At 40.5% G+C, this 13,839-nt stretch overlaps 1 protein-coding gene across 2 annotated transcripts in view; it reads right to left on the bottom strand.

Annotated features, from left to right (window-relative positions):
* Positions 1-827: 827 nt before the first annotated feature.
* Positions 828-13,839, bottom strand: part of ndst3 (N-deacetylase/N-sulfotransferase (heparan glucosaminyl) 3) — a 492,579-nt gene continuing 479,567 nt past the window's right edge. For both annotated transcript variants that reach the window (XM_028804992.2, XM_051930171.1), the window contains exon 14: positions 828-3,087. In XM_028804992.2, the coding sequence (XP_028660825.2) occupies positions 2,968-3,087 (120 nt within the window). In that variant the 3' untranslated portion in view covers positions 828-2,967. The remainder of the gene's footprint in view (positions 3,088-13,839) is intronic.

The raw sequence follows: 13,839 nt of genomic DNA, 5'->3' as shown, positions 1-13,839 counted from the left end.
ACAGGGAAATACAAAACTGTAACTGTGCACAAATTAAAAAAACTTGTTGACCAATGAAAATCAAGATAAGATGCAAGGACAAGTCAAACAAAAGGGCTTAATTTTGTAATAAAACATGTAGAGGATTTCTACTCAATTAATATTCTTATTTGCATTGTGAATAATGAAAGACCTACTCCACCTTGTAGAGGAAATTGTGTATTGATTAATGTCATGAATAATCTATATCTATCTATCTATCTATCTATCTATCTATCTATCTATCTATCTATCTATCTATCTATCTATCTATCTATCTATCTATCTATCTATCTATCTATATATATATATAATCTACATATATAAAAGCCAAATACCACTGACTCACTCATCACGAAATCTTCTGAACCAGGAGGACTTGGGACTTGAAATTTGGATTGCAGGTTAACCTTGGCCCATAGGTGCTCGCTAAGAAACGGTTTTAAAAATTTCGTGGTCCAAGCACGAAATTTCTTATAGTTTTTTACACCCATTCACTCCATTTGTTTCTAAAATAAATTTCTTTAAAGTAAATTAAACATACTTTCATTTTTCTGAAGAGTACAAGTTTTGTTTTGATATTTTTGAGTTTCCACAAAGCGTTAATAATTTGCCATTAATTTATCTTTTAAAAATAATTTAGTTAGGTTATTCCAAGGTATATTAAAGCAAATGTATTCATTTTTTGAGGATTTTGATTTTCATACTTTTATTTTATTCTTTTTCATACTTTGATCACAAATTCTTCTATTAAGTTTATACCTCTTTAAATAAACCTGTAAAACTATAACCGAGAAAGAAAGGATTTATATTGACGAAATAATGACCCCTCACCACATGGTGCGGATGAGCGGGTGACGGTGCGTGCCTGTTCTGCTCACTGGACTATCTTGTGCATGGCACTGCCTCTTCGGCCGCTCAGATGTTGGTTGACATTGTTAGCCACGTTTCTAATAACTGGCGGAGGTTCAAGCCGTACACCATGACGCTGACCGGCGTCCCCTACCGCATCAAACCTCAGTACCTCTCCGAAATGTCCAGATCCGCAATTTATATATATTTTAGAACAGAGGTCACCGAGTCCAGTCGTGGAGGACCACCATGGCTGCAGGTTTTCATTCTAACCCTTTTTTTAATAAGTGCCCTGTTTGTGCTGCTAATTAACTTCTTGTGAATTCATTTTAATTGAATTGCTTTTTTAAGATTTGCTCCCTAAATTTCTTCATTGTTCCTCTGAATTGCTTCATTTCTTTCCTTAAATGGCATCCAAACAGAAATGAGGACATCAAACTCCAACCAATTTCACTCCATTCAACCAGCTGCTTAATGAGGTGCCAATTCTTGTTGTTAATTAAACTCGGTCTTTAATTTCATGGCTTGTTGCTGCTCTCGTGGTGCGTTAGCAGACATTTCTGACATTATTGATTTTCTCTTTCTAAGAGCTATTAAAATGTTTTGGGGACCTGAGCAGATCAACATTCCTGAGACCTTCATCTTTCTTTATTTTCAGATATTGTATGATGGACACCAGTTGTTTTGGCTCATTTTGTATCTCATTATTGTTTGGCTGCTAATTAAGGAAAAAGAAACAATTAAGGGGTCTGAGTCTTCAAGAGCAGGTCAATTAAAATTAGTTCAAAAGAAGTTAATTAGCAGCAAAAACAGGTCACTAATTAAGAAAAGGGTTAGAATGAAAACCTGCAGCCATGGTGGTCCACCAGGACTGGAGTTGGCGACCTCTGTTGTAGAGCACACTGTTCCTGTTGCTATCCCATAGTGAAGCATGGGTATTCAGCTAGTTAATTTATAAATCACAAGAGCAGGACTTTCCAAAGTATTTGGTATTTCAAATTGATGACAAGTTCAGGCAGGGAGCCGCCCCACAATAAAGAGAACCCAATGACGACTTATGGGCACATGTATGGGGTTTCCGCTCAGCGACACACACAGCACAGTCGACCAGTGTGGTGATGAACGCATTGCCATTTTTCATTAGTTTTAAGTGAACTGACTTAATTTATAAAGCACTTGAAGTGGGTAAGGAGCGCACACTTGGAGGCACCACCGTGATGTATGAATTCTTAAAATTAAAAAAAAAAAAAGGAAAAGCACAGTTCAGTTTTAAATAAAAAGGCCCATAACACAAATGGTTGATTTTCATTATCGAAGGTAGGAAAGGGAATTGTGCGTTGGTGCATGATGATGGAGGCAAATAAAAAAAAAAAATTAAACAAAAGTACCGTAAACCATACGTTGTTAGAAAATGTCTTGTTTGAACACTGTTTCTTTGACGTTGTCCCTACTTCCCGTAACCCTTGCTGGACATTAGTTGCATCAATCTCTGTAAAACTCTGCCCTGCCCCACCATAGTCCGCCACGATGCTTTCAGCAGCATTTCATTTCTCTTAGCATGCCAGGACAAATCATTAAAAGCGTTGATTTTTTTTTTTTGTCACTGTACATTTAAGGAAACAAACTCAGTGTGTGAGGCTCGGAACATAACTTAGTGCAAATTTTCACCACAGACACCAGACAGCTAACCAGCACTGCACTGGAGTCATAAATTAAAAGAAAAGAAAAAGTCACTGCAGTCATGGTTTTCCATCTGCAAAAAATAAAAATAAAAAATAAAGTGGTTTTCATCTGGATTCCCAGGTTGCAGCTTGGATTCTCCATATATTTTTTTTTAAACATTTGTCTATTTTAGCAACTTCATATGTTCATTTTCACTTCCTTCTTATATATATATTTATATATATATATATATATATGTTTCAGTAATGTCCCATACAGATAATACCACATGCCAGCACATGGAAGCATTAAGACTATCTATTTTGTTTCCTGAAAAGTTCAATTTAAAACCCAGCTTTTATATTTGGCCGTTCATAAGAAAGGTCTGTGAGTCCAAAGATAAACGGAGTCCATTCCTGAAGCTCCTCGTCTTTGTTATCTCACTTTCTGTAGCTCCTCTCTTAGCCACGAAGGTAAGGGTTGTCCTAGTCTGTGAAGCAGCTTGGAGAGTTCGATGTTGTGATCTTTGTAGTATCTTGAGAGAAATTCCCTGGACTGAAAGGAAAGAGAGAGAAAGAGACATTCAAAGCAGTGCAACAAGCACAAACACTTCTTAGAACAGAGGTTTGGGTAGGGGGGGGAGTGGGGGGGGGGGTTTGGTTCCCGTTATAACAGTAAAATCCCAAAAACTGTTGCAGCTAACACTCAAATTTATTGTCATCATGTAGGTAACAACATATTGCAAATCATCACTTTCAGGAATATTCATGGCAGCCAACACTGGTGTATTACACAGGGTACAAATTCAGGCCAACTGAAGTTCTAAGCACAGCCCAACAATGGTACCCCCTCTGCCCTTCCACTGCTTAAACTGAAAAGGCATTAAGGCTCAATAAGTGCTGCAGATGAAATCAGAGATTAAAACTTACCATGTTTGTAAGAAAAATCAGTAAAACAATTAAAAAAAGATTGATGAGTTAAAGCAGGGGTTCTAAAATGTTACAATCTGTGAACCCAAAGAAGAAAACCAGTACCATTCTGGGACCCATGATGAGGATTACCACCATAAAGACAAGACAGGCAAGTAGTGATGGGCTTACACTACCGGTCAAAAGTTTCAGAACACCTCACTTATTTCAGATGTTATGGAAATGCACGCAGTTTAATGTCTTAATGTTTCATGAAATCAAGGCATAGAACAAATAAACAATGGCAAATAAAAAAAACTAAGTCAAGGAATCATTAAGTGTACAAAATTATTTTTATTCAAATTTCTGGTTCATCAAAGTAGCCCCCTCTTGCTGATATAACAGCCAAACGGTGGGCACCATTGTGATTCAGAATGCCAGTCACCCTGTACAAGTCACTAACTCTGCCTCCAGGAAAAGAACCCCAGACCTTCCTCCTCCATGTTTGACAACTGGTGTCACACACTGAGGGACCATCCTGTCACCAACTTGACGGCGAACAAACACCCTGCGTGATGATCCCAAGATTTCAAATTTTGGTCCATCAGTCCATAGGATTTTGTTCCGGTGTGCAGTAGTCCACAGCCAGTTTTTCAAGGCCCTGGTTTGTCCTTTGAGGAATGAAAACCTGCAGCACAAAGTCTCCTCTTCACAGTAGAAACGGACACTTGCATTTTTTCACCCTGCACTGTTAATCTGTTCTCCTTAGCTGTTGTGCTGTGAAGGACCTGTGATCACGCAAGCTGGTGAGCCTCTGAAATTCACCTTCTGATTGGTTTGTGACGTTAGGTTTGCCAGATCTCCTCCTATCAGAGTTTCTTCCAATTTCCAGTTGCCTTTGGATTGTGACTCCACTGTACTGACCGACACTTGAGTATGATTGTTTTTTGCAGTTTCTCTAAATGAAAGGCCTACACTTCCATGGGTAATAATCCATCCATCCATTCATTTTCCAACCCGATGAATCTGAACACAGGGTCACGGGAGTCTGCAGGAGCCAATCCCAGCCAACACAGGGCACAAGGCAGAAACCAATCCTGGGCAGGGTGCCAACCCACCACAATGGGTAATAATGCTCTGTCTCATTTCATTTGTTAATTGCCATTATCACTGGAATGCTGTCCAAGTCGTACTTCAGAGGCTGTAGTGACACAGTCTGTTCCAGTCTGCTTTAAGACAGACAGAGGGGTTTTAAGTAATCAACAGAAGTTGGGACACCTGTGCAAATTGTTTGCTTCAACTTGTAAGGCTCAGTGTACTTTAATAGCTTCAGAATCTCTGTAGGTTGTAACCTATTAGTTGTTCCCTGAAGAAGGCCCATTTGTTAATATTCTGATATTTTTCAGATTTTGCTAACCTAAACTTTAAATTGAAACCTCTGGCAGATTACTGCTTACCTTTTCACCATTTTAGGTCATTCATTGCATTTCAACTGATTAAATATGAAGAAAAACTGAGGTGATCTAAAACTTTTGACCAATTGTGTATTTTAAAAAATATATTTCTGTTTCCATTGAAGCATGTTCCTCACATGAATATTCCAAAAACAGAAAAGCAGAATCAAACATACTGTTAATAAAACAATAATTATCATTCAAGTAATAGATTTCCGAGGTATATCAATGCCAGCGTACATTCTTAGTGTAACGTTCAGTTAAGCTGAGAGAAATCCACCTTCCTTTATAACACGTGAAGCACGAGGTTCTCATGATTTTTGAAAGGACAGAAAGAACGGTCACTTAATTTAGTCACTTGGACTCAAAAAGGAATTAAGTAGCAAAAAAATAATTATTTGAATCTATTTATTTACTTTGTCTTAAATAAAAAATTTTAAATGACGTTTTTCAAACGAGCTACACCACTAATACATTATTGTAAACTGGTAACGGCGCACTGCACGATAACGTGCAGTGAATACACTTGACTTATAGTTTTCATTCTCTTTCTCTGTACATTTGGCATTTGTTTGCTCAGAGGTTGATGTGCTTGTTGCTTCCTGAGCAGCTCTTCTTTTCTCCACCCTAGCGGCCCACTGCTTCTCTTCTTTCGTTGGCATCTTTTCATATTAAAACAGTTTTTGTGTTGCAATTACTTAGTACGTTTTCTTTAATTTTTCACTTAAGCTGGCAGTTAAGTCTTCAATCTGCCTCAAGAATGACTTAAGATATGAAGAGGTAGGGGAAGTGACAACGAAGGTGGTAGGGGTGAGCACGGCGCCTGTACGCATGTACCGCACGGCCGCTCTGTTGTCCGCTGCCAAGAGTTGATTCTACAATAAAATAAAATAAAAATAAAAAGAGCAATAACTTTGCAGGTCAATCATCACCCTGAAAGCAGACAGTAGAGGTCACGTAGTATATGTGTACCAAATTTCAGGTCAGTCGGTCAAACGGTTTGCGAGCTACAGATGATTTAAAATCCTGGACAGACAAACAGACAGTCACAGTAGCGTCTTATATATCAGTGATTCTCAATCTGTGGGGCGGGCCCCCCTAGGGGGGCGTGAAGTAACAAAAAGGGGGGGTGTGAAGATGTGAAAAAAAGTAAACACGAATCGAAAATATGAAAAATATATCTATTAAACCCAAAACAAATAAACTTAAACTACATTCTGATACTAGAAAAATAAATATAGAGTTGGATAAATGTTGATAAAAGTTAAGTAGGTATAATAAAATATGCATCTATGATATATCGTTAATTAATAAAGAACAAATTGGTATTAGTGGGCTCCTTTCAAAAAAACCTTAGGGGGGTGCGATTAAAACTGTTATGAAAACTCGGGTCGCAAATACTTAAAGGTTGAGAAACGCTGTTATATATAAAGATGAGTTTGCAAATTGTTCAGTATATCCTAGTTGTCTTTTAATAATCCATTAATCAGTACAAAATGTTTAGTTGCGTAAATTATTTATTTCCAAGAAATGCATGCAGTATTTGTATTTTATACTAATGACAGGATAAATCTTTAAGAAGAATTTCACCAACAGTCCAGTCTGAAATGTTTGATGCTGCCAATTGATGTCATGGTGAATGTTGAAGTCCGCTCTATAGCCTTTCTCACAGTTTTGGCATTTCCTGGTGGTTTTATAGTTATCAGCGGTCCAACAAACGCGTCCATCAGACTATCACTACATTGAAATGAATCAAATCACTGTAAAATGGTGTCAGGAGATAGGATTCATCCTCACCAAAGCACAATAAACCTGATGCTAAACCTTCTTTGCCCCTCCATCACAGATTTACTGTAGATTTAATGTATGCTATAACAGCGAGCATGTGACGAGACACCAACCAGCTGTACTGTACACGACCGCTATGACACACATACAACGCTACCTCGTCAATATACAGTGGAACCTCGGTTCGCGAACGTCTCGGAACACGTACAAATCGGTTCACGACCAAAAAGTTTGCCAAACTTTTGCATCTGTTCACGACCACACACTCGGTATACGAACAAGCCAGGTTCCCTTTCGGTCTGTACGTGTTCAGTCTCTCCCTGTGCATTTCCTGTGCAGCGAGCAAGAAAGAGAGAGCGAGAGAGCGCGCGACACACACACACACACACACAGGCGCGCGAGAGAGAGAAACACACACACACGCGTGCGAGAAAGACACACACACACACACCCTTGCAAGAGAGACACACACACACACACACACATAAGCACGCACGAGAGAGAGAGAGACACACACACACACAGGCGTGTGAGAGAGAGACACACGCACACACAGGCGCACGAGAGAGAGATACACACACACAGGCACGCGAGACAGACAGATGCACACACACAGGTGCGCAAGAGAGACACGCACACACGAGTGAGCGAGAGAGAGACACACACACACAGGCACGTGAGATAGAGAGACGCACACACACAGGCAGTGCGAGAGAGAGAGCTGGACGCATAAGGTAGAGAAGGCAGTTAAAGAATGCACTGGGCTTGATTTTGTTTTCACTTCTGTTTACAGCGATCGGTTCGTAGTGTGCATTGTTGCAATGTTACTTTTCTTGGTGGTTTATTAAATTACGGATTTTTTCAAATGTTCATTTTTTTCCGTGTGCTTAAAACTCATTAAAAAAAAAAGTGTTTTTAGCGAGCGGTTGGTAGCGCTATAGCGCAAACTATTGCAGTGTTAGTTTTCTCTGTTGTTCAAGGTTTTCTCAGTGTTATTCAATGTTTTTACATTTAGTTTACTATTACGCTGTGCATTCTATGGTATAATTAACTATATTTGTGTTTAAAAACTTAAAAATATATATATATTTACATACAGTTCGTATGGTCTGGAACGGATTAATTGTATTTACATACAATCCTATGGGGGAAATGACTTTGGTTCACAACCAAATCGGGTTACAACCAGAATTTTGGAACGAATTATGGTTGTGACCCGAGGTTCCACTGTATGTTAGTTAGTTGGTTAGTTAGCCATGCGTCTGTCATCTTTAAAGATGTTAAAAAGTTTCCTCCACTTTTCTCTTCTCCTTATCAGGTTTCTTCCTCTTCCTCCACTGTCTCTTGCTTTCTCTATCACCTTATCTTTCCACCTCTCTCTCTGCCTTCCTGCTGTTCTCTTTCCTACTGGAGCCCATCTTTCCACTCTTCTTGCTGTTCTTGAGTCGTCCATGCACCATACACGTCCTGCCCATCTTATCGATACACTTGTTTCACTCAGCTCTATCTGACCTGTCTTTTCTCTCAAATCCTCATTGCTAACTCTTCTTGGCCACCTTATTCCCATCTGTTCTAGGCAGATTTACAGCTCTGCCATACTCTTCCCATTTCCCAATGATCGGTTTAACTGGACTCCAAGGGATATTCAGATGACTTGGATGTTTTCTTGTGTCCATCCACTGACTTGTGCTTTTCAATCGCCATTTTACCGAGTTGCCTGGTGTGTTCTTTTGTCTCCATTGCGTGGGTTAGGCCACCATACTTACTCACTACAAGTTGAACCTTCCACATCCAGGGGCTTTAATACTACAATCAACTGAAACCCCAGGCACTTGATCTCCATTAAACCCATTCTGTGTAAAACCAATTGGCTGCACTAGTGACGGTTTAGGGGTGTCATATTAAAGGAGATGAATACTTATCAATCATTTTGTGTTTTACATCTCTCTATTATAAAAGGAAATTCTGAGATGAGACAAGACTTTTTCTAAGAGATTTTTTTTTTTTAAGTCCTGCGAGACGAGACTTTTTTCAAGAGATTTTTTCAAGTTACGCCCTCCTCTTATCCATATTCAAACACACACACGGTCCTCTCACCTCTCATTTGTGGGAATGCTTTTGACAGACACATTTCCTGCTCTCTCAGCTCTTATACATTTTAACGTTTTCCTCACTTTAAGTTCCCAATTAAAGAAGACATACTGTATTATGTCCAAATCTTATTGAAGAATTTCATCATGAAGGGTTATCAACAGAAAAAATGAGTACATGGGCAATCTTAGCACAGAGAAACGATGAAGTCAAATGAATTAATCCCAAAAATGATGATCGGTCACACAACAAATTGGTTAAATGCGTATCAATAGACTACGCTGAAACGGTGGTTATCGTGCGGAACATGAAAACATCATCTTACAATATCCTGAAGAATATCTACAACCATAAATACCGTCTGGTGTTCCGCCGCACAAATTACTGTAGAAAGAAGGATGTATCCAAGAAAGGTAATGTAGTACATTAGACACCAAAGGAGATCTTGATATGCCTTTCATATTAAAACATTAACAGTTTCATGTTAGAAAAAGTTTTGCAAAGACAATTAACAAATCACGGACACAAACAATGGAAAAAATCGGTTTATTTATTAAAGAGAAAAAAACGAAATTCACTCACAGGCAGTTATACGTTACTCGCTGTAATGTAAAATAGTTCTATTATGCATATGTAACAAATCCCATGAAAATAACAATCTGTTTAAATTGTACATCTGCATCCCCAAACGTGAGTGGCAGAAACGCAAAGTGGCTAGCACATAGCGCTGGCCCAGGGGTTGGTGAGCGAAGCAAAAATTTAGACCACTTTGCAAAGATCTGTTTTTACTTTGACATTAAAGAGTCTGCGTTTTGTTCATTTGTTTCGTACACTGTATTAATCCGCCAGGAGAAAATACCTTTTCTCATGGCCTTTGTGGGTCAGCGTGCAGGGTTAGCCATTGTAAAGAACCTCGGGTGATCAGTGTCAAAAAAGCCAAATTAAATCTACTGATTCAATGTCGTATAACAATAAAACGTGAAAACTTCCAAGGGGTTAAATACTTTTTGTAGGCAATGTAACACTGAATGACTTTCTGTGTTACATAAATAAGAATTGAATAGAAAAGAGGCGAAAAAGTAAGATGATTCGCATTTCAGTGCTTAACAGAGGCCATTAACAGAAGCCACATTTTCTAAGACCTGCTTGACACAAGTGTGCCCAGTGGTTTTATTTCTTGTTCGGCCACTGCCTATATGCAGTCTACAAATTTAGAGTAAGTGCACCTAGAAATATTGTAAGTGCCCAAGGGGACAGATGGGCATCGCGTCCAGGATCAAGGAGGATTTCTGACCTGGCTGGGAAGACATGGCCAGGCTATAGACACCACCCAGCCGGGTAGCCTTACAATTCCCGTCTTGGATGGGATACGGGAAGAAAAGATGGACTGTTGAGACCTGGAAGCCAGGAGCAGTTCATCTTCCAAATAGGTGGCAGTGTCCCTCACAAGAAGTCCCAATTTGGACACACGGAGGGCTGCATGGGAATTGCAGTCCAGAAGCACAGCCCTGTAGGGGTCCTTGGGTGACGATAGAAGGCGCTGCCGAGGCGCTCCCTGGTCTCCGTATTACCCGGAAATGCTTCCAACAAGCCACAACGTGCCAATGGAAGGTTTTTCAGGTCCAGCTTAAAGGGAGCTCCCCAGCATATGTCAGTGAGTCACAGTCAGGAGGCAGTGGGTGAAATACACTGGAGGAGAGAAGGAGACAAGAGATGCCCTGGTTTTGTGATTGTTTTGGCTGAGAGTGTTGAATTATTGCAACTGGTTGGATTTAAAATCCTTTTATTAAACCCAAAGTTGTATTGGGTCTTGTGTATCTGGTGTTTAGGTACTTGGTGGCACCCCCTACTGTTCACAATAATATAATGCTAATAGATGTTTCTGTCACTAATCACTAATGAACCACTGGGGCTAGAACCTTCATCTTGGTCTTAACCAAAAGCCTTTAATGTGACACAACTTTGGTGAAGCAAAAAAAATGCGGCTACTGGCATCCTCTATGAAGTTATGAGGGTTTGTGTCTTTCCTGTGGCAAACTGCATACAGAAACTGATTGGAAAGGTGGCATGGCAGAAAGAAACAGAGGAGCAGTTACCATCTGCTTAGCATCAAGCAAATTGCAGAAACCAATTACATGATAGGAGGAAGAACAATGACAGCTTCGGCATCTGCTAAATGTCAAGAACTTGTGGCGTGGCAAACTACTGAGGCTGGAAACTTGATCTTGGCAAGACCGGAGGTCCTTGTATCTCCTACTGTTTAATAAGCCATTAACAAATGCATCATTTAGTAATAATAAGAGTTATAAAGTTTCAGGCAACACTTTAGAAGAGGGGTCATCAGTATTGAATCTATTAGTAATAATAATAATAAATTTTATTTATATTGCACTTTAGATTTTACTCCTATGTCATGAGACCTGTGAGCACCTGGCAAACCTGAGTATATAAGGGAAATGACCATTAAACCAGCGATGATGATGATGATGATGATGAACGAGACTTTAACTAACACTTTCTTTCTTTCTTTTACATATCAATTAAGTGATTGTTAGATGCATTATAAAAAACAACATAAATCTGAAAAAAATAAAAATGGTATACGAGATATCATCATTCTGCACTGACTATTTGCATCTGAGTCTCTATAAATGAGCCGCTAATAACCAACAACAAGAAAGCATCACTTTGACGCAGGGGGCTTGGCACACAGCTACATGCTCACTCCCATTTGGCTGCTGGTGCCTGCCTTGTTTTAAGTAAGTGCCACGCATCTGAGCGGATAACATAAGTCTCGGCACTGATTGTCTTGCTAACCTAGGAGGATTTCACTGAGTCTCTGCACCGCTGTCTTGCCTGACCAAGAGTGATGATTTATGTATTGAAGGAGCCAGGCCTGTCTTGGGATTGATTCCACAACTCTCTAATCTAAACTCGTTTATTCCACCCACAAAGCCATTTTGGCCTGTGCCATGTATCTGGAGGCAATATGAATCTCCTTTGTCATGTTGGCACTTCCTTCTTTTTTGATTTTCTGCCATCTGCTCCTCTTTTACAAGGCAGTTTATTCTTGGCTGGCTCAGTGTTATGCTATAGCTGAGTGTTTCTGCTGCATTCGTCTGTTCTGCTGGAAACCCTCAGAAAGTGAGGTTTTTGACAGCTTCATATGCTGGCTACTTTACAGGGTCCCAAGTGCTGCTTTGGTGTCGTCCGTGGGCTGCGGTGCACCTGACTAATCTAACATGGTGTTCTGCGACTGATGGACTTCTTATATAAAGACATAAGGCTTTAATAAAGAGGTCATGGGCGGGCTGCAGGAGGAAGCATCTGTAAAATAAAAGGTGAAAGCCAATTACACTCTGAAGAATAAAAGTTAAGAGACTCATTATTGTGGAAGCTTGCATTAGTCCAGAGTGCAGAGCGCAAAGAAGATATAATGTGGAAGGAAGAATGGAAAAAGTCAGAGGAAAGGTCATGAGGGAAGATAAAGAGTGAGGGTAAAAGATTAGTTGGTCCTTTAGTATATGTGAAACATTGTGTGAGTATTTAGAGTTTATATTTTATGTAATCATTGGTTATATATATAAATTGCTTCTTTTACCCTTTCTCGTATTGCACTTTGGTAAAGTTTTTGGCTGTGGTAATGTGCTTTATAAATAAAGTTTGACTTGATTTGACCCCATTATAGTGTAGCGACCCTAGATCCGGATCAGAGAGGGACATGCTCTTCTGGAGGTGACAAACTATCGAGGGGAGCGGTGATACCCTTACAAGCTGGCTATACAAGTGGCCCTGTGAACTACAAGTGTGGAGATGCACAGCCGGCATTTTAACTAAGCACTTTATTCTGTGTCGCAATGCTGCTAAGGCTTACTAGCCTATGAATGGGGACCAGCTCGACCTTGGGTCAACTCATGAACCTTGGGGTGGTTGAGTAGTGGGGCAGTCAGGTTGCCTCTGACCCCAGGTGAGCACAGTGAGGCGGAACTGCACAGTGTGGGCGTGCGAACTGAAGGGACAAAGCAGCTGTGGGCGGCATGGTGAAGAAGCCAAAGGTCTTTAAGGCCATACCAGCGGTCTGCCGTAAGACGGCTAAATTTATTCCTCCACCTCTCACACCCCCCAGGTTGTTACATCTGATGCTAGAAGTGGGATAAAACGACTAAAATGCTGAGATGAAAGACTGGTTTAGCACTAATGCTGGTGGACCCCTTGGCCACACTTATGATAGCTCGCTTTGCACCCCTTGAGTGTCCTGGCAGATGGACTTCATATTACTCTTGAGGGCAAGGGTTCTGAGAGGAGGGCAGTGTAGTGACTCTAGGTCCAGACCTGAGAGGAACATGCTCTTCCGAAAGCTCTGGGCTATAAAGGGTTGTGGATCATCCATGTAGAATCTGGCTATAAAAGCAGCCCTGTGAACAGCTTTTATACACATATATACATTGCATAGTTTACTGTCAAATAATGCAAAGAGTACGCGGCACGTGTTTCGCCCTCATTTGGGCTCACCAGGCGTACGCACTCTCCTGCACCCCTCTTGGGGAATCGAACCTCGGACGTCAGCATCAGAGACGAAGCCCCTTTACGCTGCGCCACGGCGTGTGGTTCGTTTATTTGACAGCCTGTAGGTCCGGAGTAATTACATTCATTGCATTTGTAGTCTCGACGACCTGAATTGTGTGGGTGGTTACCTACCAGGTAATGCTTGTGGCTGGTCTGCCATTCGGCAAACACTTCTTGAAACTGAAAGAGGGCACCCTGGTGGATTTTTGCCCTGCGCTTGGTGTATTTGTGTGTTGGTTATTCTTGTCATGAAGTTGTTGGGGCTCAATGTAAGCCCTTTATTTGAGCATAAAGTGTGTTTGGGCTTTTTTGTGTCTGAGGCTTGGGAGGCTGCAGCACCCCCTTAATGGGCACAGTATTTACTCACATGGCTCCTTATGTTTTTTTTTTTTAAACAATGAACGCTTTATTTCTCCCAAATGCCTGCTCTGTGATATTGAAGGTTACCGAGAATTAACAACCAGAAGCAGCACGTACGATGGATGAGAAATGCAGACGAA

The sequence above is a fragment of the Erpetoichthys calabaricus genome, chromosome 7, assembly GCF_900747795.2.
Source record: "Erpetoichthys calabaricus chromosome 7, fErpCal1.3, whole genome shotgun sequence".
Classification (NCBI taxonomy): domain Eukaryota; kingdom Metazoa; phylum Chordata; class Cladistia; order Polypteriformes; family Polypteridae; genus Erpetoichthys; species Erpetoichthys calabaricus.
Note: the sequence above shows the minus strand (reverse complement) of the source record. Positions and strands in the feature narration are given on the sequence as shown.